The 15,892-nt window shown below is 44.5% G+C and overlaps 2 protein-coding genes across 3 annotated transcripts in view; one reads left to right on the top strand and one right to left on the bottom strand.

The window, feature by feature from the left end:
- The first annotated feature begins 1,102 nt into the window (after nt 1-1,102).
- TLN2 (talin 2) overlaps nt 1,103-15,892 on the top strand; it is a 187,224-nt gene continuing 172,434 nt past the window's right edge. The window contains exon 1 of the mRNA XM_048318039.1: nt 1,103-1,401. The gene's annotated coding sequence lies outside the window, so the exon portion shown is untranslated. The remainder of the gene's footprint in view (nt 1,402-15,892) is intronic.
- Nucleotides 6,812-11,458, bottom strand: LOC125332782 (C2 calcium-dependent domain-containing protein 4C-like). 2 transcript variants are annotated; one of them, XM_048318043.1, is made up of 2 exons: nt 10,913-11,458; nt 6,812-8,234 (listed from the first exon to the last, which is right to left on the bottom strand). In XM_048318043.1, exon 2 carries the CDS (start codon nt 8,177-8,179, stop codon nt 6,881-6,883), a length of 1,299 nt encoding a protein of 432 aa, XP_048174000.1. In that variant the 5' UTR covers nt 8,180-8,234; nt 10,913-11,458; the 3' UTR covers nt 6,812-6,880. The 2 variants fall into 2 exon arrangements, with proteins under 2 accessions (XP_048174000.1, XP_048173999.1); XM_048318042.1 differs by lacking the exon at nt 10,913-11,458 and adding an exon at nt 8,515-8,600.

The following is a 15,892-nucleotide window of genomic DNA, read 5'->3' on the forward strand; positions in this document are numbered from 1 at the left end:
TGACGATGCCCTTGCTCCCAGCCCAGCCATCCTCCATCACTGGTGGAGCACACATGGCAGACAAACAACACTTAGGGCTCTACACAACTTTTCTTATCCATTAGAAATCATCTGTGGAGGTTTGACTCTCCTTCTTCCCCCACAGACCAGCTGATCCAACACTTCACAGCTGAATTACTGTCTTGAATCAGCTTTGACAGCAGCTAATTAGGGGTGTGAAAGTCAGCATTTACCACCACAGTCAGTTTTTCACCGTTTATGACATTGCTTTTGCCAACACTCAGCATGAGCTATTTGCCTTTAACAAGCTTTACTGGGTGATCCCCCTTCTCCTCGACTTCAACTCCATCTTTACTGTCAGCTTCAGCACAGCAGTCCCTGCAAGCTGGGCAGCAGGTCGTGCTGAGCCCATCTAACACCAAAGCTGTGTCATGCTGTTCAAGTGCACGCAGGAGCAGTGCTGGGGCCTCCAGCACAGCTGAAGTTCTGGCATCCAGCACTGCAAAAGCCAGCTGTGGCCAGTGCCTAACTCCTTCTGCAAAATATAGGAGTTGGGATTTCAACAGAAAGTAATTCTGGTAGGTACAGCTCTGCTATGGGCACTGGGTTGCCAGAAAGGATCAAGCAACACACGTTTACAACTAGGGTATCTTCTAGAATCGCAATTACATGAATAAAATAATCTGGTTGAATCACAGAAACCTCAGCAGCAAGCTGAAGTTGGCTCTGGGATTTCAAGACAACATCTGTTACTGCTATTATATTTACTGGTATGGTAAATTCAGGTTTATTGCTCACTGGAAACAGACAGTGGTTAGCACAGGAAGATTTGACTCAAAAAAAAAAACAAACAACCCAACAACAAAAAAAACCCACCCCACCAAAATCAGAACAAAGATTCACGTTAAAGAGTTTCACCTTCTGGAACGGTGCACTTTCATAAAGGGCTTATAGAAATGATCCTGAATATTCATACAATGCCATTCTAAGCTACTTCATCTCATCCTTCACCTCTGCGCATGAGCAAATGAGCACCTTTAGAATAAGCCTCTTACCTGATTGACATTTCTCAATGTCTTTCTCACCTCTTAAGACAGGGAAGAGCTCTTACAGGCAACTGAGGAACATGGTGAGACAGCCATATGAAATCCACAGCACACAGGGATGCAAGCATCAGGAAACTAAACTTGTGTGACCTCCTCTAATTCACAGCAACAGTTTAAACAGGCTGTGACTTGCTTCCCTGTAAGTGCTTCCTCATCATAGAAATGTAATGAAGACACAAAACTTTGTCTGGTCTTCCCACTAAAAAGAAGCCACTCTAAGGTTTTTCAGACGACCTTCTTTCACCTTGTGCTCCTTCAAATGTTTCCTGACTTTGCACTGAAGAGGCTTAGAAAGGTAAGTACAAAAATCATTTAGATTTAACAGAACAGAGGCAAAATGGAAAATCTTGTTCAGTTCTTTCCTGTCTAGAACATGCAATGCTTGACAAGGTCAGGTTCTCACTGTACCACTCAGGATAGCTAATTTGTCAGCATTAGAATATTTATAGCCAGAAATAGAAAAGTAGCAGGAAAAGGAAAAACAAAATCAGAAGACAGAGCTGTCTGGTCACCTGTGGTGGTTATCTGAGCAAAAGGGGTGGTGAATTTTATTCACTGCTGTTTGTTGGACCCTTCCTCTCATTGACTGTGCTCAGTTCCCAGTACCTCGCCTCAATTGCGCCACATACTACCAGGAACCGGGGCTGTAGCTACTTCTGTTCCTGACAGGAACAAAGAACTACTAGAAGCTCTTTTCCTCTCATAAGGATACCTTAAATGCAAAGATGCAGCAGCACAAAACATGACTTGCTTATCAAATGTAATGGAGGCACAAAATACTCAAAGAATGTAGCCCCTTTCCCCACTCTGCAGGCAGCATAACACTGTGCACAGCCCAGGCTGAAATGTGTTTTGGGACATCACTCCTGTGTTTTACATCAATTACCTCAATGCAAAGTAGGTTAGTTCACAGGCATGCTACAACATTAAAATTTCATTTTACCTCTGCTACAAGGACAGATTGTTCAGCATCAGCCTTTGCTTCTAAGACACTATTAAAAATAATATTAGAGTACATTTCAGTGCCAATCACCAGCATTAAGTCTGTACTGAAATGCCATTCATTTAAATATGCAGATTAATCTTACACACATTTTTTTTTCAGGGCACACAGTACTCGAAAACAAATAGCATCTGATTATGCTATTCCTTTTGTGAGCGTCAGGATACTGTTTGTTTTAATCAAACATCCTGCTGCAAAAAGCTATCAATAGATGTGACTCATTACCTTTCCTACCCTGGCCAAATATGGCCCACAATTCAGGCACCTACGCAAGCTGGCGCTCCAGCCTTGACACAGGACAACTGCCCAGCAGCCAATGGTTGGGAAAGGCCAGGCGAGCATGGGGTGGCCCGGCGAGCATGGGGTGGCCTGGTGGGCACAGCTTGTGGCATGGCGTCCCTAGCGGTCCTGCAAGAGAAGTCCGGAGCAATCCCATTGACACGGATTTCTCCAGGACAACTTCCCCAGCTTGGAAACCCACAGACAGGCTTTTCACAGATTCATACATTCACCTAATTGTTCTTTCCTCAGTTCTCTGAGGAAAGTAGGAGTTACCCACAGCAAGAGTTACTACCTAGACTAAAAAAATAGAAGAATTTTTGCCCATTAGGCCCCATCATATGTTCAGTCTTTCACCACAGTCACTATGGCTGGCTGAAAAGTCAAGCCCCAGGAGCAGAAGTACCACCCTCCCCAAAAAGCCCTCTCAGATGAAGCACTTAGAAGCAGCATAGGTGCTGTGCTCAGCAGTGCCTCTCCAAAGCCAGTCTGAGAAATGGGAGCAGCTTAGAAGTGATGCAATAAATAGAATTTGATACTGCAGACACTATGCTGCCTAATCCCCAGTCTACAGGTCTGTCCTGTTAGGCTTTTTAGGTCACATGTATTTGCTTCCCTTGGTATTATTTCTGAACTTTACCTGAAAAGGAGCTCAGTTACAGGAATTGCATTTTACCCCACCATACCTCAGTATATTGCAACTCAAATTGTATTTGAGATAACCTGACTGGATTTCTGGAAAGAAAAACACAAGCCTTGCTTTGCAGTAACATTTCTCCAGAACTGAACAGGTGAGCTTGACATAACTGCGTTTGAAAAGGCCAGCACAAGTATTACTTCCAGTGCACCTAAAACAAATAGTATTTGCTCAGCAGAACTTGAGTCCAGGATCTTGGCACAAAGACCTTCTTTTCCTCAAACAATTGTCTGAGGTGTTTTTTTAAATTTAGATTAAGATGTGATCTTCCAACCAGTGAGCACCACTGAACACAGCTGATCAGACTACCCCAAAACAGGAGTTTTGCTTGAAAAGAGTCATTTATGCTCCCATATTTTCATGATATCTTAGAAGTTCCAAAAACTTATGAAGATAATATTTCTTAACTCTGAGTAGGTGTTTGCTAATGCCAGGAGATTGATTTTCTTCTTGCTGCTGACTCTAATATAAGCATTGAGGCATCATGAGTTTTTCCAGGCTGAAGTATCCAGTTGCCTTTTTGTTTGCTTATGCAGGTGTTTTACGTAATTGCCCCAATAAGGCTGACGCTTACGGAAAGCAGCTGCAGCATAGGCAGTGTTGTAGGTGTTCACCACTTACAGCTTAGCTGACCTCTAAGAGCACAGGAAAACAAGTCCTATGCCCTCTGAGTGTTGAGCAAATAGAAGTGTTCAAATTGTATTATGGCTTTGCATTGTTAATAACACCTGATAAGCAACAACCCCAAAGCTCAAACGGGATCAAATACCCCAAAATGTAAAAAGACACACTAAAATAGGGGGAGACCTCACCAAAGCTGTTTTCCATCTAGTGCTGCAGTCATGTCTAGTCTTGTCTAATGTACCTGAATAGGTACTTAATTCAAAGTTCTTATATTAAAGAACATAATTATTAAGAAAAATGTGAAGCTAAATTATTTACCAGAGAAACATAGGCAAAGTCCATCTATCCTTCCCAGGCTTAAACTCTGCCTTTGAATTGGGTCTGCAAGTCTTCTACTAATTTGCTTTGTCCCCCTCTAACTTGAAGGCCGATCATCAAACTTCTGTGAGGAGGCTTTCTCAGAAATAGATCATTTTTTAAAGAGCCTTAAAACCAGCTCAGTTTCCTTTCAACCAATCAAAGATGCAGCCTTCACCTGTTTAAATACTTGACTGGATGAGCCCAGCTGCAAACCTATCTTCCTATGACAGGAAGGGAGAACTTTCTTTAAGGACTTAACTCCTTCCCTGCCTGATAAGGGATGAGACTTCAGAAGCACATTTCTTTTATGGCAATAATTGCAGTATGCCCAGTGGGCTGCAGGAAGAGAAGGCTCAGAGAAGATCTCATTGATATGTACGAATATCTGCTGGGAGGGAGTGGAGAGGATGGAGCCAGGCTCTACTCAGCAGTATCCAGTGACACGATAAGAGGCCACGAGAACAGATTGAAATACCAGAAATTTCACTTACAGAGGAGAAAAAAAAACTCTTCTAGCGGTAGGGTGGTAAAACACTGGGCTGTGTTTCCCAAGCACATTGTGGAGTCTCTGTCCTCGGAGACACTCTAAACCCAATGCAACATGGTCCTGGGCAACCTGCTGAAGCTGACTGTGCTTCTAGCAGGAGTCAGGTGATACAATCCCCAAAGGCCCCTTCCCCCCTGAACCATCCCAGTATTCTATGTCCCTGCAGGAGAGCACTGGCATGGCACAGGGCAGATAGATACCCACTACAGTGTGACTGTATGGGATCCTCTGAGGCCTGTAACTGTTCTCTGTTATCTCAGCCAGTCTCTCCATGTGAGTATACCTGTGAAGAGACCCTAAACCCCAAGAAGTAAAACTGTGATGGTGGATAAGTGAGAAGCCTGAAGGTGGAGCCTCTGCCTTCCTTTGGGAGATCCCACGCAATAACTCATAAAATTGGCTTAATTTTTTGCAACATTATTGATTCTTCCTCGAAGTCACATTTTTTAATTTCACTTCTCCCCACTTCCTTTAGGTTTTCCCTTATGGTGAATTTGCCCAGATTCAAGGATAAAATTGACAGTGTGTCACCTCCATCTGAGCAGTATGTCGGTACATTTAATTCTTTCCCTTAGCACAAAGGGATTATTATTCCATTTTATTTCAGTTGGCTTCTGGGAATACACCCAGCCATTTGCCTGAGTTGTCCTTTGTACAAGGATTCTGTTTTTAGAAGCATCTCGCATGAGTTGGACCAAGGATTAGCAGTAGGCATTTCTGAGCACCTGTGGTCACAGTCAACATGCTTTGGGCTTTTTCTTCTATTAGAAGGAATTTTCTATCAGCACATTTTCTGCTATCCTTCCTGGAGTACTTCAGTCTGAAACAGAATCAAATTATTCATTGGCCAAGGAATACCACAACCTCCCTGTGAGCAGTCCTATGATTTGCAGACAACCAGACTCTTGCCAGATTAGGCCAGGGGAGATTCTGCTAAAATCTTTGTGAAATAGCTTTTAAGATGTGTATTTGGGCACAAGCAAGGCCCTATTTCTACAGCCTCAAAGGGAACACAAAAGTAAACCTTTGTTTTCTCTGCTCCATGCCTTTGTGGATTGCTCCTCCATTAAGGTTTATCAACCTTCACATAATGAAGCCTGCAACTTAAGCAAGGGAGGCAGCAACAAGCCTGGACTTTCAAGTCCATTTTGCCTACTCCCAGTAATTTATCCATTTTACCCAGCCCCAAGTCCAACTCAGCAAGGAAAGAAAAAAAAAAAAGAGGAAGATGGTCTCAAGCGTGCAGGAGTTCTGCACCTTTGTGTTTCCCCTGGTGCTGAAGCAAGTGCTGCAGTCACTCACTGCTTGGTGACAGGAAAGATTGATCACACTAACTGTATGACAATGACTTGAGCAAGGTAGGCATCAAGTCATTAGCTGAAGCAGGAATTCAGTGCATGATCCCAAACTGTCCTTTGCCCTTGCTGCACTGATACCTTACCTGCTTCAGCTTCAGCAAGGATTCAATAGCTGAATTGCTGAGGGCTGTAGCTCTCAGGTACATTCCTGATCAAAACACAGTTACCTGGCAACTTCATTCTAAGAGCTGTGAAACCGACCATGGAAAGGGAAGGTAAATGAAGATGCTGACTGTGCTGCAGCTGTCACCCAGGCAGGCAGGAACCTCTTCAGTGTTCATACTGTAGGTCAGTGTAAAGAGAGCCCTGCCTCCAGTGGCTTTTAGCTGCTGCTCAGAAGCTGATCTTGTTATCCTCAACACAAACTTACACTGGCTTTGGGAATCCAAATCCACCCGTTGTACAAGACCTTATTCTCCCTCCAAATACAGGGCTCATTTAAACATTAGTTTGTGTAAATATGAGTGCTGTCAAAATGGTCCATTGAACCGATGTTGTACCAAGGAGCTGCAGTAGAGTTCAGGGTGTACTGTGTGCACAGGCTGTTACCCACTCAGGGACCAGGAAGGAAAAACACTTCCACCTGAAGTTTATGGCCTGAAAGCTATAAACAAGAACAGCCTTGACTTGGTAACAGCCTAATCCTTTATCCTAAAGGCAAACTAGCCCTTCTCCCCTCTCCTGTCCTACTCTACAGGCAGGTCTTCTCCACAGCCTCCATTTAACACCAAATACCTCACTGAAGTGTTAAACAGCAAAACAAGGCACAAGAGCATGACAGTAACACCAAGCAAGGCAGTGCTTTTAAGTATTCTTAAAAAAAAAAAAAAAAACACATAAAAGTCAACCCAAAACTTTATTTAGTAGAAAACTTTCAGAAGACAATTTGTTTGAATATTTGAAACATTACACTGACAACATACTCGTTAAAGACAATTCCCGTTCTCCTAAGGTATAATCCCGTTTCATACTGCACCCTTTGTTTGTTGCTTTCATCCTGACAGAGAGGCTGTACAGCTCTTCTGCTGCAACGCCATCAAAAAAGAAGTCCTCATTGAAGATGGGATTCCTGCTTCTCTTTATAACTGTGCTTCTCTGCTTCTGTGTTTTTCCTGGCACCAGGGAGAAGGAGATACAGCAGTTTATGTTTTTAGGCTCCACAGAATCATCATATAAACCTTCTGCACTGATCAGGCGGATCCGCAGCCTTTCGTTCTCTGAGCAGTATTCAGCCAACAGCCTCAACACACCTCCCTTGTCCATCACCACGGTGCTCTCTCCCACCAGTCTCTCCCGACTGTGGGTCAGGTCCAGAGGGAAGATGGGAGAACAGGAGGTGCTAAAGCTCCGCATGCCAAGCAGCCCCTCTGAAGCCCTCCTCATGGCACTGGGGCTGTTATCAGTGGAGCTGCTCTCCTCTGTAGAGAGAGAATTGTTCCTGGCCATACTAGATTTGCTCTTGGCTTTTAGTGCTCTGCAGAGCAATCCCTCCTGACTTTGTGCTTTGGTCAGGGAGTAGGGTCTGGGAGGTGACCTGCTCAGAAGTGGAGAACTGAAAGGAGAGGAATCACTGGAGGAGGCAGTGTCACTGTCACAGGCACCCTGCCTTCGCAGAGAGAGGTGCTTGAGAGGCAGTCTCACAGAAGCAAAGCTGATAGCAATGGGATTAGACATACTCCCTTTGCCACTGAAGGTGTTAGCTCTGGATCGAGACAGCTTCAGGCTGGGCAGAGCACCACGTGGATCACCATGGAAGATAGACTCCTTTCTCCGGGTGTGGGGACTCTCCAGCAAAGTGCAGAAGCCATAGGAAGTGGGGGCTCTGGCAAAGTGGGGCAGCGAGAGTGCTGCTTGGGACTGTGGGTCCGCATTGGTGCTTTCTTCCTCCAGGGCTGTGATCTCCTCCTCAACACTTTCCACCTGAATAAGATGTGGGAAAGACCTGGGGCTATAATCAGAAGTAAGAGCTGCATTCACTGAACTGCGATCCTGGTGAAAGCCACTGCCCTTGATGGAGCCAGAGCTGGTCAGCCTAGGGGGAATGCAGAATTCAGGGATTCTGTCAGGAGTGAGCACATTTGGAAAAGCAGAAGCTCCCAGACGGGCTTTTTCTGGCAGATTTTGGCCGTGTGGCAGTCCCAGGAAGGAAGAGGTGGGGAGATTTCCATTTTCATGTGAGGCTCTTATCTTTTCCAAGAACCACATCACTGTAGCTGGGCAGGAGATCCTCAAAGGGGAAAAGCTTGAAGGACAAATCCACCTGCAGACGCACACAGAGGAAAAGGTTCACTAACATCCTTCTTGGACACATTACAGCCAAGCAAGGCACGGAGGGTGCCATTCAAGGTAGGACTAGCATAGGCTCATTCAATGCCCATGTTCAAAACAGCCCCTGCCCAGCACACTACGGTTAGCGAAGTCAAATGGCAAAGAAACGGAACTAAACCACTAAAGAGAGAACAGAGCATCGAGTTACTAGCAGAGGAAAACGTCCCTCTCGCATAATCCCTACCGTGCTTCTCCCTTAGTAGAGGACGTACCTTGACAAGCGCAAGCCTTGCTCTTTCCAGCAGCCCCGGCTCGGTCTCAGCAGCTCTAACCAGGACCGAGCAGCCCGCTCCGAGCCTGCTCTTTTGTAGCCGCGCCGCCCGCCGAGGGAGCGAAAGGGCTGCCAGAGGGAGGGAGGGAGGGAAGAAAGGGGCGGGGGCTGCCGCCCGCACCTCCTACTCTCCCGCGGAGAGAAGGGAGAGCGGCGCCGCAGCTGGCCTGCAAGAGGACGCTGCTGGGCACCGGGGCCATGCCCGGAGCAACGGGGAGGGACTTGCGAAAGGGGCCTCTCACGGGAAAGAGCTTTTGGACGGTCTCCCTTCGCCCCCGCAGAGCAGCAGCTGCGCCCAGCGCTTGGCACTCGCCTGCGAGCGCGGGGGGACGGGGCTGCCCGCGCCCGGCCCCCAGCCCCTTGTCCTTCCCCTGCGCCCAATTTCTTTTCGATTAATATCTACTTACAGAGGCGTCCCGAGGTGTTTCGAGATAACTAACACGCCCAAGACGAAAGCAACATTGTCTTGGGGATTCTTTTCTTCTGAAGACCCCAGGAGCTTTCCAGCGTCAGAAGTGGGGGTTGCGGTTTTCAAGCTCATTTGTAAAGAACTTTGGTGCCCTTTTACATCTGAATGTGTGTCCACCCCCTCGTTGCAAAGAACACGAAACGACGGAGCCCTGACACAGTGTTCTTACCGCTGATACTGAGCAACAACAGAAACGGGAATGCAGATGCAGCGAGGAAAAAGACAAGGCACAAAATGCTTTGGCAAGGCACCTTGAAACGCAGCGTCTGAAAAACACAGGCACGCGTGACGCTTAACAGACCCTGCACAGAGCCAGGTGGGATCGATGAACTTCCTCACCAATGCAGCAGAGCTTAAACGGACCTCTGCAAACTCTATAATTATTCTGCTAGCTGCAGATAGGAATCTTTATTGCAAAGCCAGGAAGGCCTGCCAGACTGGTTAGCTAAAGATTCGTTTGAAGCCTATAACACAGGGAAAGCAGACAAATAATATTCTTCTTCCCTTTTCTACTGAAGAGCTAAAGTGCGTGTTTACTGAGTGCTTGAAATAGACGAGATGTGCTCAGAGAAAACAAATCCTGTGGGCAACAGGGACAGGGAACATTTTGAACCTGCTGAAAGATTAAGTTGGGTAACACATGTTCTGGGTGAAAGCCCTGCTTCTCTCCTGCTTGTTTTATACCAGTTAAGATTCATTTGCATAACAATCCGCTAGACATAAAAATTGGAGAAAATTCTTTCTGCCGTGCTTTGTAAAAAGGTTCAGGACACCCCAAACATCCCAGCGACATTCCAGTTGTAGGAGCTCTTGTAGTTTACTTAAATGAACTTACTGATGTGGGTGTGCTCCAAATCATCTCCAACCTAGTTTAGAGGCTTCTGGAGAGGGTTTGCACTTTCTCCAGCCGATAAGACTTTTCAGCAGCACAGTAAGAGGAGTTACTGGAGACACTGGGATGCTCTCCTTTGGGAAGCAGTATGTGCATCATCATCTAGCTGTTATCCATTCTGACCAGGCAATACCATACTATATATTCTGTGTTACATACTACATAGTTTCCAAAGAGTAAGTGAGCTTTTTCCAATATATACACCTCTGCCTTTAATACCAAAGAAAAATTTTACTCTAAACATGGAGAAAAATTAAGGAAATGTCGCTTTTTAGTGGAAACCTTAGTGCCTCCAGTAACAAATCACAGAACTAGTTCATACACAGCAATCATGGCAACCAGCTTCAGGTGCTAAGTACACAGCTAGCATCAGGCAGTGATGAAATAAAATAGCTACCCTGTTACCGGTACACGATTTCTCTTCAGTCTCTTTACTCTTCTTCTATCGTCAGGGAAAAGAGTTAGGGGCTTTTCCAGAGGTGATCAGAGTCTCCTGATCACAGTTGCCTGTCTCCCTCCGGTGACTGTAAAGAGTAAGCAGGTGCCTTACACTGGGTGGTGTATCCTCCCCTTCCTATGAAAGCCTGCACTTTATAGCCATTTAACAGATTGCTCCTGTGCTGGGAGTTCAGCAACACTTAAGCACTTGTACCTCCCCCGTGGAAATAGGCACTCAGATGTGTATATGTAGCTTCCTGTATTCAGAACAATTTCTTTTTCCTTGATTAGCTTCAGAGCATTATTAAAATATGCTGCCAACAAGGCTTCCTGTTGCTATTAAAAAAAAGCGTGTCTGCAGTAATCCACTTTTAAACCGGATATAATTCGTGGCAAGAGGCTTTATTACAACCCCTGTACCAACAACAGGTGAAACCCTGGGGTCTGGCCAGGGGCTGGAAAAGCTGTAACAAAATGGAATCTCCTACCAACACAGGAGGAAGTCGGGAGTCTTCCTTCATGTGTACTGATATTACTTACTTCCTGCCGTTCGGACTTCACTGGGCACAGTGGCCCGGCTCAGGAAAGGCCTGGCCACGAGTCCCGGGCAGTCCCTGCCGGCCCCGCCTCTGCGGGAGGCCGGGGGTGTCCGGGGTAAATACATCGGTATCCAAAACATGGTTGAAGCTGACTGGTTCAAGGGCCTGGAACTGCAAGGAGAACCCTTTCAGTGGTTTACAGGGGGTAGAGAGGCAGGAGAGCTGCAGGAGCTGACAGCCTTTGGAGAATAGGCACCAGGGGAGGAGGAACACTCCCTGCCCAGTCAAAATGACTGGAAAGATAAGAAACAAAAAACTCATGGCTTTGCTGTGAAAGGGGGAGAGGTGAATGCCAGCCATGGATGAGACAGCACATAATAGTTTACTATTCTTAAAGCAACAGCAACGGCTGTGCACTATATTACTTAAATATCCAAAATTTCCTCAAGCTTTTGTGAGAATAGAGAACTCAGTTCAGCTTTATTTTCCTAAAGAATGCAGCAGTAATTCAGCTGTAGCTTCTTGAAAGAAGACTTCAGTCAACTGAGAGGTACTTAGATACATTTTTTTTGTTAGAGATTCATGATTTGATATCATGAGCAAATACAGCACAGTGACTGCATATAGCACAGTGATTCTTTCTTGTCACTTTGACAAATGTCAGAGATATCTGTTAGCAGACTGCTCACCACTTCTTGCCTAAATCAATGGCCAAATCATTCTGCATTACTTGTATAGTAATACAAAGTAGTAACAGAGGTTCAGCAAAACTAATCTAACAACTTGGGCTTTCTTTTTTTGTATCATAGAGTAGTTTATATTTTATCTCAGCAGCAAAGACAAGTTTCTGCATAGCTTTACAAGAAGTGTCCATGCTCCTTTAAATGAACAAACGAATGAACAGATGCCCAAATGCTGCTTGGCAGCAAGAGCTCAGGAGCTGCAGGGTCCTTGAGGCACCTGGGGACTTTATGCCAAGGATCTCAAGTACCTTGTGTCACAGCAGCGTGAACCGTAAAATTCTAAAGGTATGAACTGAAGAATTCATTCTTGATAGCATATTACATGGTCCTGTGAAGAGAAGCTGAGAATTGCCATGCAAAAATCCAAGAAAGGTATGCTATTCCTAATTCCACTCAGTTCCCCAAAAAAGCAAGTTTCTACCCATAGATAACTAGGATAAAAATTCAACAGCAAAGTGGAGCAGACTTCCTAGCACCACAGGGTTTACTAGACAGCCTGGGCAGTTTAGGTATGCTGATGAAAGGATCCTAAAGAAGATTGGAACTAGCTTGAGAAAGGAAGACAAAAAAAAGTGAGATTACCTAACCAAAAAAAAGCCCCAAACAACAATAGGAAGACTGCTTGCTTCTGGAAAAAAATCAGGGATTTTTGAGCTGTGTTGCACAGCTCCAACTTTGAAGGCACATGTGACTCTCAGTCAAGGCTTGGCAAACTGCTGCCTTTCAGTGTGCTATTTCAGTGACTTTCAGTGATTAATCTTAAACTTCAAAGGGGAAAAGGACTGAGGTACTCAAAAGGAGGCTGCTGGTACCACTGTGTCTGTATGGCCACCATTCTGAAGAGTGAAAGTGTCTGATCTTTCTCCAGGGAATTAATATTATCAATAGAAGTAAAGGATGTCCAATCAGGAAGATAATTTCACAGTTTTGTTGCTGGACATATGCTCACTGAGAGGCCAATCATAAGGTCACAGCCAAGTCATGCAGAAGAAGACATAAAGAATGGAAATTGCATTTCCTCTAAAAGATTTACATTTCATAGAATACTCTGCAAGTGCCTTTAACTCACATTCTTGAAGCCATGGCAGCAGCAGAGGTGCAGTTTGGGCAGGAGCAAACCTTGCAGCAAGACTGAAAGAACGCATATCCAAGGGACTGCTGTATAAACTGCATTGTTAGTGGATGTTTCATTTAAGTCTTACAGAGCTGAACACGATGAATGCACCTAAAAATTCCCATGACATTTCCCACAGTTGCAGCCCTGTATTACAGACTGTGTTTCTTTTCAAGAATTCTGGGATCTGGTGAAAGCAGAACTGCCCCTAGAGTGCCTTGTTCAGGTCACTCTTCTGTTGTGGAAGATTAACTTATTACAGTGTCAAACAGCTCAATTTCAGGGCAGGCCTCTCCCACTAGGCCAGGTAACTGCTTTTTAGGATTCTCGGGAAAAAATTCCACCAAACTGATTAGGTCTTCTCACAGAGATGTGCTGTGTTACAGCAGTAATAAGCTCCATTCATGTCATGGTTTTATAGAGTTACTGTGCTGTGGCTTATAGCAGGATATCTCCCCATTAATGAAATTCAAGAATTAGCACTAGTATTTTCCTCAGAGTAAAAATAGAAATAAAATCAGGCAGTACAACCTTATAATTTATAGACCAGAATATTTCAGCTAAAAGAGACCTACAACAATCATCTAAGTCCAACTGCCAGACCAATTCAGGGCTCCTCAAAAGTTAAAAGTGTGTTATTAAGGGCCTTGTCCCAATACCTCTTAGAACATTGACAGGCTTGGGGCATTAACCACCTGTCTAGAAAGGCTGTTGCTGCGTCTCACCACCCTGTTGGTAAAAAATTCTTCCTAATATCCAGTCTGAACCCATCCTGACTCAGCTTTGAACCGTTGCCACGCATCCAGTCCCTGGATCCCAGGAGAAGAGCTCAGCACCTCCCTCTCCACCTCCCCCCATCAGGAAGCTGTAGAGAGCAATGAGGTCACCCCTCAGCCTCCTTTTCTTCAAGCAGACAAACAGTGTCCTCAGCTACATTCATTTTAGATTCCCTGCTTAGACACAAAAGCATAAACAAAAACTTCATGCAACCATCTCTATTCTGGTAGCCTTGATAGAAGAGTATTTTTTGCAGTTTGGTCCCATGCCTAATGTAGTTTAATTTGATGGTAATTCTCATGTAACCTAAGTGAATTCATTCCATATAAAGTTACATTGACACCTGCAAGGTGAATCACACATACTGAGAGAAAAGATATTCTCTCCATCTTCTTTGTGCTCAAAGTAAATTTAAATATGAAAGATAAAAGCTAAAAATAGTTTTTGTTTTCAAATAAAAATGAGGCTTTGTAAAAAGAAACAAAACAAAAAAGTCTCCACAAACCCTAAAATCAGTAAGGATCACTTCTATCAAGGTTAAAGAGAAAAAGAAGAAAACGGATTTCATTTCCTAGTACACAGTCCTGGCACTATGTTCGTCCATACAAAGAATGTATTTTTTGTACCCATTTCAAAATGTCAAATTTGAGAAAAGCTATGGATCTATGTGCTGATTTTTTTTATCATTTTAGACATCATTTTATGCCTCAAAGGAAGACTATATGAGTCAGCAAATGGATAATTATCTACTACTAGCACCTTAACCAGGCATTACAATGTCAATAGTTACTCTTTTGAGGAATAACTCCTAGGATTTCCCTGCTTGCCATCTTCCTTCAAGACACAAGGCTAAAACTGTCAAGTTAGACACCACATGCTGTGCCCCACGATTTGCACAAATAACAATATCAAGAGCTTCCTCCACAGCTGTGCCATATTATACTCCTGCAGTCATGCAGAAACTTGTAAAAGGTGATTTTGATTTCCAAAAGTACAGCAGGGTTGATCTGTGCACTGCAAAACACTTTCTGGCAGGTTTTATTAAACAAGCACTTCTTAATAACCTTCTTCCCTGCCCAGTCACACCCACAGAAGTCCTTCCCAAAAGAGCACACATCCAAAGCAACCTTAAACTGAAAAGGAGAGGAAAGATCTCTCTGTAATGCTCCTGAAATTCATGTTTTCAGGACTTCCTGGCTGGCTGCAGTGTGTCCTGCAAGTACAGTATGTATGAAGCTTAAAGGCACCAGATGACATGTCTGTGTTGAAGCAGCAACCTGCTGGTAACAAATAAGGCTCATGAGAAGGAACAAGGCAGCAAGCCAAGGACATTTCAAAAAGGACAATTCACCTTGTCAAAACATGCTGGATCTTGATTGGGAGTGTTTAACACTTCAAAAACAGGTGTGTTGGCAGACATCACTTCCCTGTACTTTCCATGCCATGAGCTACAAAGACTGAGGTGTCACTGCAAGAGGAGAGTTGCTAAGTTCAGCCCTAACAACAAGTGCAGTTGCCTGCAGGCCATGCAGTCATACTGTGATGGGTTGTGAGAGCCCACAAGCAGAGCCCAGCTCCAAGGAGTTGTGTGTGGAAACTGTTGTTCCTCCCTTGGGCCCAGCCCCACGCCCCAGTGGGAGATAGATTCAGAACTAGGTAGGGAATTCTGCTGCCGGAGCTGCCTCATAGAGGGATCCTAATGCTGCTCATGGAAGGGTGTGTAAAGTACATAAACAGCAAGCCAGATGACTTCCTCCTCTCTAGATCATAGACCGTGAATCTGTAGTTGTTTATTTCAGATTTCATCTAGACTTTGACTTCAGATTTGACTGGGAAACATTCCTGCTTACCAGCAAGTGAAAGCCACAAGCCACTCCAGGCAGCCTCACCTAGTCATTGCAAATTAAACATTAAAAAAAACCCCTCACAAATAACTGAAGGGTATCCTCTGAAGAGTAACATTTAGTTGAACATTTCTTCTACCTGAAGGTGGCACAGCACACTGGTGGAATTGGCCCCAATATCGTGATGGGTAGGACATGTAGTCATGAGAGTTACACCTTTAAGTGGAATACATTTCAGAGTAGTTTTACTATCCAGCAGCATCTCGTTAAGACACAGACATTGCTTTTGGTACACAGAAGTTCAACCTTCAAAGCAAAGCTCAAAGCTAGACTCTTCACCCTTAGACTGTCCTCAGCATTTCTGTGTACAGAAGGATAGTTCTTTTTCTAAAAGTCCCACATTTCTAGATTGTGGCTTTCTGTCTCCTAAGTTGTGTTTCTGCAGGAGTATTTTCAGAAATGAGATAATGTGCCATTTTTATTTTCCATTTAAAAAACAGGGC

This window comes from Corvus hawaiiensis, chromosome 13, assembly GCF_020740725.1.
Source record: "Corvus hawaiiensis isolate bCorHaw1 chromosome 13, bCorHaw1.pri.cur, whole genome shotgun sequence".
Lineage (NCBI taxonomy): Eukaryota > Metazoa > Chordata > Aves > Passeriformes > Corvidae > Corvus > Corvus hawaiiensis.